The 16,212-nt window shown below is 45.7% G+C and overlaps 1 protein-coding gene across 3 annotated transcripts in view; it reads left to right on the top strand.

Moving 5' to 3' along the window:
* The window catches only part of LOC139549067 (tumor necrosis factor alpha-induced protein 2-like), a 32,539-nt gene extending 16,653 nt beyond the window's left edge, over positions 1 to 15,886 (top strand). For all 3 annotated transcript variants that reach the window (XM_071359173.1, XM_071359171.1, XM_071359172.1), the window contains 10 exons: positions 4,887 to 5,562; positions 5,941 to 6,055; positions 6,726 to 6,836; positions 7,345 to 7,445; positions 7,965 to 8,078; positions 8,521 to 8,656; positions 9,945 to 10,067; positions 10,302 to 10,457; positions 11,414 to 11,535; positions 14,207 to 15,886. In XM_071359173.1, the coding sequence (XP_071215274.1) occupies positions 4,887 to 5,562; positions 5,941 to 6,055; positions 6,726 to 6,836; positions 7,345 to 7,445; positions 7,965 to 8,078; positions 8,521 to 8,656; positions 9,945 to 10,067; positions 10,302 to 10,457; positions 11,414 to 11,535; positions 14,207 to 14,489 (1,937 nt within the window). In that variant the 3' untranslated portion in view covers positions 14,490 to 15,886. The remainder of the gene's footprint in view (positions 1 to 4,886; positions 5,563 to 5,940; positions 6,056 to 6,725; positions 6,837 to 7,344; positions 7,446 to 7,964; positions 8,079 to 8,520; positions 8,657 to 9,944; positions 10,068 to 10,301; positions 10,458 to 11,413; positions 11,536 to 14,206) is intronic.
* The last annotated feature ends 326 nt before the right edge of the window (positions 15,887 to 16,212 follow it).

Here is a 16,212-nt window from a genome sequence, read left to right as displayed (position 1 = left end):
AAGCATACAGTAAACAGACATGGCTGACTCCTCCTGCTTCTCATCAGACAGCTAACCTTCTCCTCCCAGTGCTGTGCTCATGCCCCAGTCGCCTCACTTGGGCTGGGCGGTATGCAGAGACAAGCATCTCCAAACACTCTAGGACACAGTGATTCACTACACTGACCCCTCTAATCACATTGTGTGATTACTGTAAAAACTGTAAAAACTCTACCTACCCCCTTGCACTTATCACACAGAATGTGTAAACAGCTCTTTGAGTTTTCTTTTGTGTAAACTATTGTTACACAATAGCGCTCCATGCATGTTACACAAGCAAGCATTCAATGCATGTATGTTTTTTGCCAAACTGTAGTTAGCTGCTTTGAGTGTAAGGGCTGGCTTTATAAAGGTGTAGTTGTACCGTACTCCGTTAGCTTGGGCCCACAACTAGCTCACCTTCATAAAACTGAGTGTTTTTTTGTTGCGGTAAAACCTGGTAATATATACTTTGACGTGTTCGTTGACGTATAGAGCTTAGCAACTTTAAATATGTCTGTATTGAAATATGCATACTGCTAGCTTTATTGCTTTGCAGGTGTGATTGGAAAGCTTCCTCCATCCACCATTCCGTTTCAGGTACTAGGAACACTTGCAGGTACTGGGAACACTGTTGATGGCTGATCTATGGATTGGTCAGTTAATGAGCAACTTAGAATGTGAGACCGTTCCCCATTTGTCCTAATGTTCTCTTGAACTTCTGCTATGCTTTTGTTACCCACCAGATCCCACCATGCGGAGGGAGGCACTTTTGCCAGCAAACTCCCATAATCACAATAAGTTAATCAACAAGTGTACTTTACCATCAGATAAAAGCTGACTGACCTTTGGTCTGAAATGCCATCATGGGGCCCAGGCATGAAGAGCATTTCAAAGCTCTCTGCTCTAGAAAAACCATCAACACCTAAAGTGGTGTATTCCTGTAAAATGATGGTTTTGTTTAGCACATAAGACTGTTTATTGGAATGAACTATGTAAATGAGTCTGTTCCATTTCGCATTTGCTTTCAGTAAGTGAGGTCATGTGAAAAGGACTCAAGGAGCCTTACAGTATGTTCGCCAATTACATTAGGGCAGCACAACCAGGGACTGAGTCAAAGACATGAAGTAGGGCTTGGTCTCAGGGGCGTCGTGCACCCATTATTTTAGAGGTGTCACGAAGTACGTGAGGATGGAGGGGTGGAGAATTTAGCATTTTTCAGAGTCGCTCCCCTCCTCAAGAAACCAACTCTCGACCCCTCTGACGTCAAAATACTACAGACCATTATCCCCCCGCACCTCTCTGATTCAGAGGGGTTGGGTTAAATGCGGAAGACACATTTCGGGTTGAATCCCCCTTTCCCCTTCTTTTTTTCTTTCCAAAACACATGAGCCTGCTGTCTCTGACCAACTCTCTCACTATCACTCACAGAACCATCTTCTTGGCCCTAACCAGTCAGGCTTCAAGACTGGTCACTCAACCGAGACCGCTTCCCTCTGTGTTGCGGAGGCTCTCCGCACTGCCAAAGCTGACTCACTCTCCTCTGTTCTCATCCTCCTAGACCTATCCGCTGCCTTCCACAACGTGAACCATCAGATCCTCCTCTCCACCCTCTCAGGGCTGGGCTTCTCAGGCTCTGCAAACTCTTGGATTGCATCCTACCTGGCAGGCTGCTCCTACCAGGTGGCGTGGAGAGGATCTGTGTCTGCACCAAAACATGCTAAGTAGAACCATAAAGGGTTCTTGGGTTTGTCCCGATAGGGGAACCCTTTTTGGTGCTAGGTAAAACCCTTAGCATATATCATAAGCCCTTTCTTTGATGGCCTAGTTACAGTATACCCTAACATAGCTGTGTTAGGACACTCCTGGTTTTACAGGCCACATCATGCCTGCAAGTTGAGCTGGCTTGCAAAGTGACGTGTAATTCTTATCGGATTCCAGCCAGAGTTAGGATATCCAACAATGTTAACTTTTAACCATCCGCAACCTGCATTCAGAATGAGTGCCAGGGTAGGGAAGATTGAATACTGAGACTATCTCAATCATCTGAACTGGAACAACCATCTCAGTAACGGGTGCAATAAGCCCAACTACTAACCGATTGGATTAGTTTAGCCTGTTTATCTTTGTGTAGCATAAAATGATTCAACCAATCAATGTATATGCAAAAACACAGATATTAAAACAAACAATTCTGAAAATCACCCTGCAATAGAGCATCCTGGGAAAATAGGATGTACAGCTATGGTTCTATGTACAACCCTTCTTGCCTTCCAAAGTACCCTTATTGCCTTCCAATGAATAATCGAAGAATCCTTTCTTCCAAAAAGGGTTCTTAGGTTGTTAAAGATTCTAGGTAGAATCCTTTGCCTTTCAAAGAACCCTTTTTTCTAAGAGTGTACTCTTTTCTCTCTATACTAAGTCACTCGGCTCTGTCATTATCCTCACGTGGTCTCTCCTATCATTGCTATGTGGATGACGCTCTGCGTGCTTAGCAGACGTCTCAGCTTGGGTGTCGGTCCACAAGTTCAAGCTCAACCTCGACAAGACGGAGCTGCCCTTCCTCCCGGGGAACGCCTACCAGCTCTAAGACCTCTCCATCACTGTGGACAACTCCACGGTGTCCCCCTCCCAGAGTGCAAATAATCTTGGCGTGACACTGGACAATACCCTGTCATTCTCTGCAAACATCAAAGCAGTGACCTGCCCCTGCAGGTTCATGCACTACAACATCCATAGAGTACGACCTTTCCCAACACAGGATGCGCCACAGGTCCTCATCCAGGCACTTGTCATCTCCCGTCTGGATTACTGCAACTCTCTGTTGGCTGGGCTCCCTGCATGTGCTATCAAACCCCTACAACTTATCCAGAACGCCACAGCTCGCCTGGTGTTCAACCTTCCCAAGTCACCCGCTCCTCCGCACTCTCCACTGGCTTCCAGTCAAAGCTCACATCCACGACCAGACCATGGTGCTTGCTTACGGAGCAGCAAGGGGAACTGCCCCTCCTTACCTTCAGGCTATGCTCAAACCCTACATCCCAACCCGAGCACTCCCTTCAGTCGCCTCTGGTCTCTTGGCCATCCCACCACTATGGGAGATCAGCTCCCGCTAAGCCCAGTCAAAGCTTGTCTCTGTCCTGGAACCCCAATGGTGGAACCAGCTTCCCTCTGATGCTAGGACAGTCCCCGCCCATCTTAAGAAAATGTCAAGTAAGACCCTACCCATCTTAAATAAGACACCCCCCAAATCTACTTTGCTGATAACTTCTTTATTGAGGAAAAATGTACTTACTACCACTGTTATATGTGGTCTCACCGAGCTATCTTAAGATGAATGCACTGACTGTAAGTTGCTCTGGATAAGAGCGTATACTAAATGACTCAAATGTCATTTTTTTCTTTTTTTTTCTTTAACCTTTATTTAACCAGGCAAGTCAGTTAAGAACAAATTATAATTTACAATGACGGCTTACCCCGGCCAAACCCTAACCCGGACGACGCTGGGCCAATTGTGCGCCGCCCTATGGGACTCCCAATCACGGCCGGTTGTGATACAGCCTGGAATAGAACCAGGGTTTGTAGTGACGCCTCTAGCACTGCGATGGAGTACCTTAGTCCGCAGCACCACTGGCGATTCCAATGTGAACTTCATAGAATTGCTTGGTGGGTAGTATTACAGAGAAACAACAAAACATTAGCATTTTATTTATTCATCAAGAAGGAATCAATCATTGCTCTGTGGTGCACCTTTTAAAGGAACCACTTACTAGAGAGAATAGGCGGTGTGGGGGAGGGACTCTTTGCCTGGTCAGTCAGTGCCCCCCCCTCCGCAAAATACAGCTGACAGATCTTTTTGATCATTATTTTTTGATAAAACGTGGGCTTCAAAAAAGTTTAGTCATTAATTTAACGTCTGAAAAATGAAAAAACTGGACAAACCCGAGGGCGCACATGCCTTTACTTGGTCTTATCCTGTAGTTGACCAACAGACTTCATTGATTTTGACGGGCTGTGTTGCTCCTTCCAGAGGGTGAGGGGTGATGTCAGAGAGGAGTGTCTGGTGACTTCAATAGGAAATGGCCGACTTCATCACTGGTTTTAGTACTAATTTAAAAACTTTCTGTCAGACCACATCAGAGTAAGAGATGATGAGATCACCTCATTGGGTGAGGCTGGGCTCTAAAAGTCTATATGCACTTATGGGAACTTTCTGAAGCCAAAGTGGAGTTCCACAGGAAATACAATTTCTCCACTTTAATGCAAAGGACTATGAACTTTTATTTAATACTATTCCATAGCTATACTAGCCGAATAAAAGACAGGACAGTGAGTGGACATTCTGTGGGAATCTAGAATGCTTTATGTTTGGCACCCACATGTCCCTGATGGGATCTTTTGAAGTATGCAACTGAAGTAGAGATGAATCTAACCCACCTCTAGAGAGATCGGTTTAACCGTGTCCAATCTGCCCAAAAACAACAAGCCAAAGGGGACAAACAACATCTGTCTCTCAGGCCTGGAGCCTCTGATATGGATAGGACCTGATGTGGGAACCTGTGTAGGAGGTGACAACCTGGCTTAGCCTTTAGCTTGACGCGAAAACAAACATAGCTCGTAAACACGTTCAAAGCAAAGAATAGTCATGTTTACTTGAGTAGGTCTTGGATTTACATAGGACTTGATCCAATTGACCAGGTCATGTGTTGTGTGGCATAACAGATAGACAGGTGAGGGTGCAAGAGCACAGCTCTTTCCATTAGGATAGTGTTTCCATTCTGCCTTCTGACTTAATACAGCTGTATTGCCTATACATGATTTATCATGTGTTATGTGGAGTTGTATCATTTTCCTCCTCTCTCCTTTAGTTCTAGAAATTCTGCAGCTGGTGACTAAGAGAGACCTGTTCCTGGCTGACACACACATCCTGGAGCTGGAGCAGGAGTGTAACGAGGCGGCCGCAGCGACCCTGCCCTCATCGCCAGCAGGTGGTGCTGTCCCAGAGGACCTCAACAGCCCCGGGAACAAAGACGGCGGCAGGCGCAAAGCCAAAGACGTGGAGCTGCTGTACGAAGCCCTGCAGAAGGAGCTGTGGGCGGTGGTGCGTGAGTCACTGCGCTCCCCCACGGCGGGGCCCAACCTGGGGCTGGTGGTGCAGGTTCTGCAGCAGGAGGAGCAGGCGGACCGGGACTGGGCGCAGGGTGAGGGGGCGCTGCCCGGAGGCCCCAGACCCAGGCAGCTGAAGCAGCGGTGGAAGGAGGCGGTGGCGGAGGCAGCAAACGGGAGCCTGCCCCAGAGGAACGAGGCCCAGGGCGGGGAGCTGGCGGACTACCTGGACAGGGTGCGGACCCGGGTGGTGGAGGACCTGGGGGCGGCCAAGAGGAATGTGGTGCCAGTGTACCCAGAGGAGTACGAACCCTTCCAGGTGTACCTACAGAGCTACCACCAGGCGGTGGCCCGCAGACTGCAGAGCATCACTGACGACCAGCTGCTGATCACAGATATCTACTCTCTGCTGGACTGGCTCTACAACATCTATAACAAGTGGGTGTCCATCTTAAAGGCCACTGAGTGTAGACTATTGAATAGTTCATTCAATAATTGTGTATTGCAACTTGTGATTTTACACATATTAGATTTTGTAAGTAGCAGAATTGCATTACAAAAAAAGGAATGAACAAAAGTATATAGCTAAATGTCAGGTTGTAACAAACTTGCATGAACCACAAACTTGTCAGAAATGTTTCATTTCATTTTCACTTTATGCTTTCACGGTAAAGCATGTTACAAGGTGGTGTGATGTTATTGTACATAATACTATGCATAAATACTGTAGATTATACTGTACATAAACAGTTTATTAGTTAAGTGTTACTCTATGGGTATGCCACTGACTCTGGCCTCCTACTGTAATTGCTCCAGGGACGTCCTTGGAACAGTCAGCGTGACGACGCCCTTCAACAGGTCCCAGCTGGGACCACTGTTGCCCTCGGAGACCGTGGACAAACTGGAGCTGGACTGTCTCAACTCTGTCAGGGTAAGGGCCGACCATCCACCCCTCACCCCTCCTCATTTGGTGCGCCCCGAAAGGGTGCTCCTATGGTCCTTCCTGTCCACCTAAAGGGAGGGATATCACTCTGACCAGTGCAGCCAATCAGTGCGCACCGTCTCAGGGTCAGCTCGTGGGTTTTCCTGTCTACGACGGACACCACACAATGGAAGCCAGACAACAGGCCATTTAGCTCAGGTCATTACGCAACTCACTTGCGAGTCAAGTCCAGGTAAGCTAGAGCACTGTTGTGTGTGTGATACTCTGTTCACTGTTGGAGAGCCAGGGCCCAGGGCCCAGGGTCCATGTATGTAGACATAATAGTTAGTAGTCCACAAGTAAATCCTGCAGAGGAAAAAGAGCACTGGGGTTATTGGCAGCGTGGCCTGTGGGCTGGCAATCAATCATGCCCATGCGGGCTCATCCACCAATGGGAGGAAACCTTCAGCTAAAATATAAGGGGATGTTTACAAAGGGGATATAGATCAGAACAAATGAAGCCAGATTTACAGTATTATCTGTGATTCTACGCCTTTATCCATCTTGATGTCTTGACGGCATCAGTTGGGAATATTTTGATGCTTAGTGGCTGCAGAGCTCACAGTGGTTCAGTGCACGGTTTTGTTGTGTCTGACCATGCGGTCTGGTTGCGTTCCAGGAGAAGGTGACCACAGAGCTGTCTCAGGTGCTGGACGAGGAGGAGAAGCGTTGGATGGAGACGCTGCACATTGAGGAGTATCAGATCACGCTGGCTCGCACCGTCATCCAGGTACGCGTGCGCGTGCGCACACACACACACACACACACACACACACACACACACACACACACACACACACACACACACACACACACACACACACACACACACACACACACACACACACACACACACACACACACACACACACACACGCACACACACAGGGATAGATATCAGGAGCTTACGTAAGTAATTGATTTCTTCCCCTGATTTTGATGAGGCCGGCCATGATGGTTTTGTATTGCTGCTGAATGTGGTCACTTCGTACTTTGAGGATAAACTCATACATTCCTCAAGCAGCAGCCAAAGTCAATACAGACGCTTCCCTTAGAACTCCATCACAGCTCACTGTTTTAGAGTCACTTCACTGGCCTCTAGTGGCCATGATTGGTACCAGCACTTTCTACACAGATGCCGTAAAATAAAAAAAGAAAGCGTCAAATAGCATTTCACACATAATACACGTTTGCCAACATTACATCTGGTACGTGTGTGTGTGTATGTGTGTGTGCAGAGGCTGCAGGTAGATCTTGAGCAGTCAGCTGCCATCAACAGAAACCTGGGTTCCCGTGTGGCTCAGTGCAGTCTGAATGGTCTGGCCGACTTCCTGTACAGGTGAGAGGACCACACACTGTAGAATGACATGTTACACACTGTAGTAGTCCTAGAACACACTGTCTCATTCCATATTACATAATAAGGCCAAGAACACACTGTCTCATTCCATATTACATAATAAGGCCTAGAGCACACTGTATTATTCCATATTACATAATAAGGCCAAGAACACACTGCATCATTATTATTACATAATAAGGCCAAGAACACACTGCATCATTATTATTACATAATAAGGCCAAGAACACACTGCATCATTATTATTACATAATAAGGCCAAGAACACACTGCATCATTATTATTACATAATAAGGCCTAGAACAAAGTCACTGTCATCATTCTTAGAATGAAAAGAGTATTACACAGGGCCAAACCTATAGTTGTCTCACTGCCCACTACATTTTATTTTGCAATAATGCTAGAATATATCAACTGGAATCCACCAGTTCAACTGGAATATTGAAACTAACATCTCTTTGAGACGTTCTAATACTGTTATAATTGCTTAATTTTCAGCTTCCAAAGGAAGGTGGAGATGTTCCATGAGGGTCTGGTCAACATGGTTGGGGATAACGAGGATGGATATGTCTCCAAGACCATTGCCCTGGTCAACTGCTGTCTCCCTTTCAGGTAGGACTGTTGTAGCAGTAGTAGGCTAGCCTGCATTGTGTTACAGTCGGTCCATTTCCACAATAACGCCTTAAATGGAAATTCCACCCCAAAAATATATTTTGGTATTTGTTTTGCAGCCGGTATGATGCAAAATGCATCACACCGGCTGTATTTCTGTATTTTTAAAGTTATATATCTTGAAGACTTGATTGCTGACATGCAAAACATTTTAGGACAACAATGGACTAATGAAATTAACACCAAAATATCGTTTTTGGGTGGAGTTTCCCTTTAAATACTATACTCAAAAACAATTCCCCAAAATGGTACCTGTTAGCATTCAAGTTTTCAAGTACAGAGCAAAAACTGCCTTGATGTGTTTTCATAATATTCCTTAAAACATGCATAAATCATGTAAGTGTACAATGTATTCATTAGTCTGCTGTGACTGTGTGTGCAGGGGTTTTGCCCAGCGCTGTGTGCAGTGCGACCCTGCCATCAATGAGGACTCAGCCAGGCGAGCAAACACTTCCCTGGACAGAATAGTCAACCAGGGAGTGAAGGTGCTGAGTGACAGACTGTATGAGCGCATAAGGGTGAGTGTTCTTAACACACACACACACACACACACATGTAAACACACACACATAGGATTCCTAAACACACCCATGGTCACAGCTTTCTAACACAACATGTAAACAACCTCACACACATACACTGCTATGTCTTACTATACTTGTGAGTACTTTTTGGGAACCAACAATTGATTCCCATTCAAAATCGTATTTTCCCTAACCCCTAACCCTCAACCTAACCCTTACCCTTACCCTTACCCTTACCCTTACCCTTACCCTTACCCTTACCCTAACTCTAACTTTAACTCCTAACCCTATACCCTAAACCTAACCCCTAAACCTAACTCTAACTCTAACCCTAATTCTTACCCTAACCCTAACTCTAACTCTAACCCTAATTCTTACCCTAACCCTAACTCTAACTCTAACCCTAATTCTCTAACCCTAATTCTTACCCTAACCCTAACCCTAACTTTAACCCCTAACCCTATACCCTAAACCTAACCCCTAAACCTAAAATAGCCTTTTTTACAAGTGAGGACTGTCCTCACTTCTCAGAATTTTAGTTGGTTTACTATTCTGATGATGACTTCTGGTACTTACAAGTATAGTAAAATGTTTACAAACACACACACACGCACACGCACACGCACACGCACACGCACACGCACACACACACACACACACACACACACACACACACACACACACACACACACACACACACACACACACACACACACACACACACACACCCTCAAGCGTCCCTCTGTCTGCCATGTGTCCCAGAATATTAAGCACATCTTATCAGTGTTCTCCACATGGCTTGCCCTCAAAGTTCTCAGGGATGTGCTGAAGAACTGAGGCCCTAAAATAGCTGCTCCAATGTGACAAACATGGTTAAATAAGATTAGATTGGCAGCATGCCACATAGTTTCTGGCAGGCTATGCAGTTCCGCTCCTCTTCAGTAACCGCCATAGAGACGGGCAGTGCCAGTCGTCCAGGGGCACAGAGCCGCATGTCGCATCCTCTTGACCGAGCTGGGGCTTTTTATGCTGTTGTCGTTGGGTAGGAAGTCACAATCTGTGAAATGACTGGTCTAAACGGCCCACACATCCTCATAGGAAGACACAAACCCAGGAGGGGGATTCAGTTAGCGATAAAACACGGATCTGACTCAGGTGACATGGACGTCTCCACACCCACATCTCTCTGTCTCCCTCCCTTCCTTGTCTTCTTCATTCTCTCCCCATTTTCCTGTCTCTCTCTCTTGCTCACTCACATTTTCCCTCTCCTGGCCATATTTAGCCCTTCTTTGACAAGCTGGTGAAGAGGAAGTGGCTGAACAACACAGAGACCTATGAGCAAATCGAGTCCCATATTAAGGAACACTTCAAGAAGTTCCGCAGGATGGACAGCCCACCCTATCAGGTACATGGCAGAGACACAGCAAGTATGAGCCATGTAAACATGGGGAGGCGCTAAGGTCCTCTGGCACAATGTCACAATGTGCACTAATAACTCAAAGATATTTGACTGTTTTTAATTCTAAGCAACGAAAGAAAGCAGTGAATGTTCAGGAGAAAACTGTTTTTTTTTATTGACCGACTGAATGGATGATTGGTTGATTGATTGATTGATTCTATCTTTCCCTTGTTCTCCAAGGTCCTGGTGGGAGAGGTGCATAGACGGGTTCTGATGGAATACCTGCGCTCCCTCATGAGGGGGAGGATCATCTGCACGTCACTCAGAATGAGGAAGAGGATGGCTGGACGACTGCGTGACGAGGGCAAGCAGGTCAAAGTGCTCTTCAAAGATCTGGTGAGTCATTCTAGAACACCTATGCTATACTAGAGAACCGTAGTCGGATCAACAGTGCTGCCTGTGACATGACGCAACGAACGGCGTGTGGCGTGTGCATGTGTGTGTGTGTGTGTGTGTGTTTGTTTGCACTCATGAGTGTGTGCTCATTAATCACGTTTGACTGGTATGTGGCCTGTCTGGGAGAGTTACTGAAACAACTCTGGATGAGTTCAAACAAAGGAGACGTGAAGTACAAATTAATTAATAAATAAATAAAATATATTTGTCCTCGGAAGAGGGGTTAAAAAAAAGAGAGAAAAAATAATGGCTACTGTAGCCTAGATAGAGATGGATGACCAGGCAGGCCATTTGCACAAGGGGGCAATCACCTCACCCTTCACTCCAGCCCACTCCCTATCCTTCCCTCTGTGGCGTCCGCCCCTTTCTCCAGATAAAACATCCATTTGTCACCTCTCTGGACAACAGGATAGCGTTGTTTACAGACGAGTGGTCTGGCATCCTGCCCTGGGCCTTAGAAGCCCTGACAAGCCTTTGGGGTCGAGTGGAGGACCAGAATGAACCTCTGGTCGACCACACGGTTTAGTCCTCTCAGAATTACAGGGTCACTTTGATGCTCAGGTAATTGAGTTTGCATGCTCAATACTGTCGCTGTACTTCTAACCTTGGTGTTTTGGGTCTATGTTATCGGATGGTTCCCTCCGGTCAAACAAATGCGTGAACATCACCAATTTTAGTTGTAACCATTAAAGGCTTGAAATCACTTAATCTAGCTCTGGGTTTGAGCCGTTGACAAGGTAGTAGATTCAAAGGCATTGAGTTGGAGAATAGCCTGTTGACCTGTCGTGAGCTGCAGAACTAGTTGAACATGAATAGCCCTGTTAATACTGTTGTATCCTCATTTGTGCTGTTTAGAAGATCTGTTCTGATCATACCTCTCTCTCTCTCCCCTTTAGGAATCTCCCTCCTCCTGGCTGGACAGTGCTATACCACACCTCTCTGAGATCATCCTCCTGGAAGACATCCCCTCCATCCAAATGGAGGTGGGGGTCCTGGTGAGGGAGTTCCCAGACATTCGGTAAGGAGCACGGGAGGCAGCGATCATCTATGCAGAATGATAGCCATAGTTTCAGGACTTCCATCGAGCCACATGAGCGTCAACATTTCCTAAAGCTTAGGTGGACTGAGACACCCCAAAAGCAAACATGGCTACTGTTCTGCGTTGATTATGGATGGCAAATGGGGGATTTTTTAAAAGCAAACAAGAGCTGAGTCGTTTCCTTATTTTTATGGGGAGCTGTTTGACCGTCGCTGGCACACATTAAAGGGTGGGGGGGGGGGTCTTGTCCGTTTGTCTGTCTCGGGTCCTGGGGACGAAAACAAAGCAAAAACACGGACTTCCTGCCCAGTCGTGACATGGTAGCTGTGTAGCATAACCTGGCGTGGGCAGGTTATGTGTCCCGTAGGAACACACAGGCGTGAGGAGGCAGTCCTCAATGGAATCCTTTCTCTAAATTAAGATTTGTCTCCATCCTTAACTCATAACAGACTCGCATGTATTGTTTGGAATCTTGACTTGGATCTGGAGAATGCTAACCGTTGACAGAAACTATACTTGACATATTGCATCAAGTATGACAAATCCCTCTGTAAAGTACACACCTGATGCTTGCAACTGTGCAGGGAATTGACCCTTCAGGGCCTCGTACTATCCTATACACTATGTAGAATAATACCCTAGTTGGTTTTATGACATCATTTGCTCCAAATACCAATTGCAATCAATCAACTGGTTGCATGTGACTGCTAGTTAATCCTCCGTAGTAGCTAACAGAAAAATAAGGTTTCCCGGAAGCCAAGCAGCCCACCACTTTATCTAAGGTTTCTTTTTGGTGATAATCACTGGTTGTGGTGGGAAGTGAGTTTGGGCTCCATCATCAAAATCAAATCAATGTTATTGGTCACATACACATATTTTGCAGATGCTATCGCGGGTGTAGCAGAATGCTTATGTTCCCAGCTTCAACAGTGCAGTAATACCTAACAATACAAACAGCGCACGCAAATCACCTTTTTTTAATGAAAGGAATTCATAAATATTAGAACGAGCAGTGTCAGAGTCCGGAATATAAATATATATGTATATGATAGTGTTTGTAGACATTATGGACAGTATATGAATATAAGAGGTGTGTACAGCAGTAGTTATATAGGATGAGCCTTGACTAGAATACAGTATATACATATGAAGTGGGTAAAACGGTATGAAAATACTATTAAAGTGATCAGTGTTCAAAGACTATGTACATAGGGCAGCAGTCTCTAACATGCAGGGTTGAGTACCGGGTGGTAGCCGGCTAGTAACAGTGACTAAAGTTCAGGGCAGGGTACTGGGTAGAGGCCGGCTAGTGGTGACTATTTAACAGTCTGCTGGCCTGGAGATAGAAGCTGTTTTTCTGTCTCTCGGTCCCAGCTTTGAATCACCTGTAATGTCTCCGCTTTCTAGATGGTAGCGGGGTTGAACAGGCCGTGAATCGGGTGGCTGAGGTCCTTGTTGATATTCTTGGCCTACCTGTGACACCTGGTGCTGTAGATGTCCTGGAAGGCAGTGTGCCCCCGGTGATGAGTTGGGCTGACCATGCCACCCTCTGGAGAGCCCTGTGGTTGCGGACGGTGTCCACAATTAGCTCCTTTGTTTTGTTGACATTGAGGGAAAGATTATTTTCCTGGCATCATACCGCCAGGGCCCTCATCTCCTCCCTGTAGGCTGTTTCGTCGTTGTTGGAAATCAGGCTCACCACTTTTGTGTTGTCTGCAAACTTGATGGTTGACTTGGAGACGTGCATGTCCATGCAGTCATGGATGAATAGGGAGTACAGGAAGGGCTGAGCACTCACCCTTGTGGGGCCCCTGTGTTGAGGATCGGCGTAGCGGAGGTGTTGTTGCATACCTTCACCACCTGGGGGCGGCCCGTCAGGAAGTCCAGGATCCAGTTGCACAGGGCGGGGTTCAGACCCAGGGCCCTGAGCTTAGTGTTGAGCTTAGAGGGCACTATGGTGTTGAAGGCTGAGCTGTAGTTAATGAACAGCATTCTTACATAGGTATTCCTCTTGTCCAGATGGGATAGGGCAGTGTTTAATACAATGGCGATTGCGTCATCCATGGATCTGTTGTGGCGGTATGCAAATTGGTGTGGGTCTAGGGTGTCAGGTAAGGTGGAGTTACTACGGTCCCAGGGCTAGGGCTGCTGATAGTGTTTATGGCAGCCTCGTGCTGCTGCTCAGCAGAGAGGAAGTGACTTCAGAGCCGCTCGTACTTGCCCGCAGGGAGATTTCCAGAGGCCAAGGTGTCGAATCGAAGGCCAGTTTGGCACCCTCGAACAGGGACAGATGTTTTACTAATTGTGTGTGTGTTTGTATGTAAGGGTGTGACAGAACCATTTGGGAATGTTCTCTAACTAACTGTATTTTGCTAACTATTTTGTCTAACTTTCCATGTTCCTTAGTGACTTGCCTCAGAGCTGACTGCCTTCTCAATATGTTGATGATTCTCTTTATTCCTACCCATATTCCTACCCATATCATGTCCTTGTGACTCTGCCATTGCAGTGATGCAACATACACTCTTTTTTCAAATCAACTCAATCAAGGCTTTATGTGCTAGATGTGGCCTTTATGACATCTTTATTGCATGTTGATTTGTATTAGTATGAACTAGACTAAGCCCTCTTTCTCCTCCTCTGTTTGCAGGAAGAAACATGTGTCGGCCATCTTGAACATCCGTGGGATGACTCGGCAGACGGAGCGCCAGGAGATCCTGAACATCGTGAAGGACATTGAGAACAGTGACACCCTGACGCGGCTGTCCCGCGACCGCGCCCTCTTCTCCGAGGTGCCCGTCACATCCGAGGTGCACTGCCTGAACTTGGGCCTGAGCCGCATCGCCCTCACCGCCTCCTCCTGCTTCTCCAGCCTGAGACGGCGGCGTACCAAGAGGGCCCCGGTCAGAGAGGCGTACGACGACATGCTCTAACGGCCCCAACCGCTCTGGAAACATTCTGATGACTCAAGCAGACAGACAGCAGTTCAACAGCAAGTCACAATGGAGCTTGTTGTCAAGTTCTGCACATGGTAGCAATACCAGGGGCGGACAGCATAACACATTGAGGAAGTGGAACAACACATGGAAAGAATAGCCATGTTGTGACCTTTCACCTTTCACAGCCACCTTGATAAAGAAAGTGTGATGACTGTTTCCCTTGTGAGCGATATGCCTAGTCCTTGCAAGACTGGGAAAGAGCTTTCATAAGTGCAACCATACAGAGGAAAATATAAAAATACCCATTTAAGAGGACTTTTGGACTTGAATCCCTGTGGGTTGTTGGCATTGACTCCTTTTGACAAAGGGCAGTGGAAAGAGACACAAGCAACCTATTGGAGAAGATTCTGAATACTGCACCTAGGTGACTATGAGGGTTAGATAGGAACTATGGTTTAAATCAGTTCCACTGATCAAGAGCACTGTTTGGAATAAATCAAAATGTCACATACAATCCCATAACGTGCTGACATTGATATGGGTAAGGTTGGAGTCTGTTTTGTAGTTGCACATGATAAAAGCTCGATCTAAGGTACTACACCATTTTTATTATCTGTCATCTCTGTGGTGACTGTCATTGTATTTAAAATAATGATTCATAGTTTATTTTCATTTTGTGATATACAATATATGGGGTAATGTATGTTGAGCAACTCAAGAGAAGATTGAAGCCTGTGTGAGTGGATGAAATCATAACTGTCTATTTATGTACCAAGCAATGAACTTATTTATTTTAGTGTGGTTTGAGTGTCTTGTAATCAATGTCGAACTGTAAATCCCAGTCAAATTAATGTATGATCATTCCAAGCTTGTGTTTTCTCCGGGTTTTGTCAAATGCTGAGACCCTGACTAAAATAATCCGACAGCCATCATTGAAGATTAAGATAAAGATTATTTTCAGCTGTGTACTTTTACCTATGTAAATTAAACAATGAATAATTACTATTCTTCATGATTGTTGACAACATAAATATTCTAATCCTCAGATAATTAGATTGATACTTGCACCTTTAAAAAAAAAATGATATCAGCCTTATTTTTTATTTTTTAAAATCAACAAGCAGACATTTTGGACTGAGACTTCTCCAACTGTTCTTTGGTCACACACTGATTTAAAACGTTTCATCTGTTCACCTGATGTTCCATAATTGAACAGCTGGATGTAATAATCTATCTGCTTTGAAATCGTACATAAATCATCTAATTAAATGAGAATAAATGACCATTAACGATGGGATATTGATGGGACCTCGCTCCCAAATCATCTCTGTGTTTTGAAGGGCCTGTTGTTAACTTTCCTTTAATAAATTGATGAGAGAGGGTTAAACCAATCATGTAACGTTTTCCTTGACAGAGCTGAGCTGACAACTCCTGGGTAACCAACCTGAATGGAAAACAAGGTTCACAAACAGATCTTACCTTGCGCTGTCTGGATGGAGTAATCTGGCATGGCTGTTTTCTGGCCCCAGCTACAGGGTCACAAAGCTACAGCACAACTGTTGTGTGTAGGTCTATATCTATTTGTTTTTTACAATGCTATTTCTTTCTGTTTTGTTTTCCACCCATCCACCCAATGCGTCTTGGCAAAGAGTCCCTCTCTCATTACTCAGGGATGTTAGAGAGACGAAACTCAAGCTTGGTTTCTGAAGGAAAACAG

The sequence above is a fragment of the Salvelinus alpinus genome, chromosome 22 (assembly GCF_045679555.1).
Source record: "Salvelinus alpinus chromosome 22, SLU_Salpinus.1, whole genome shotgun sequence".
NCBI lineage: Eukaryota > Metazoa > Chordata > Actinopteri > Salmoniformes > Salmonidae > Salvelinus > Salvelinus alpinus.
Note: the sequence above shows the minus strand (reverse complement) of the source record. Positions and strands in the feature narration are given on the sequence as shown.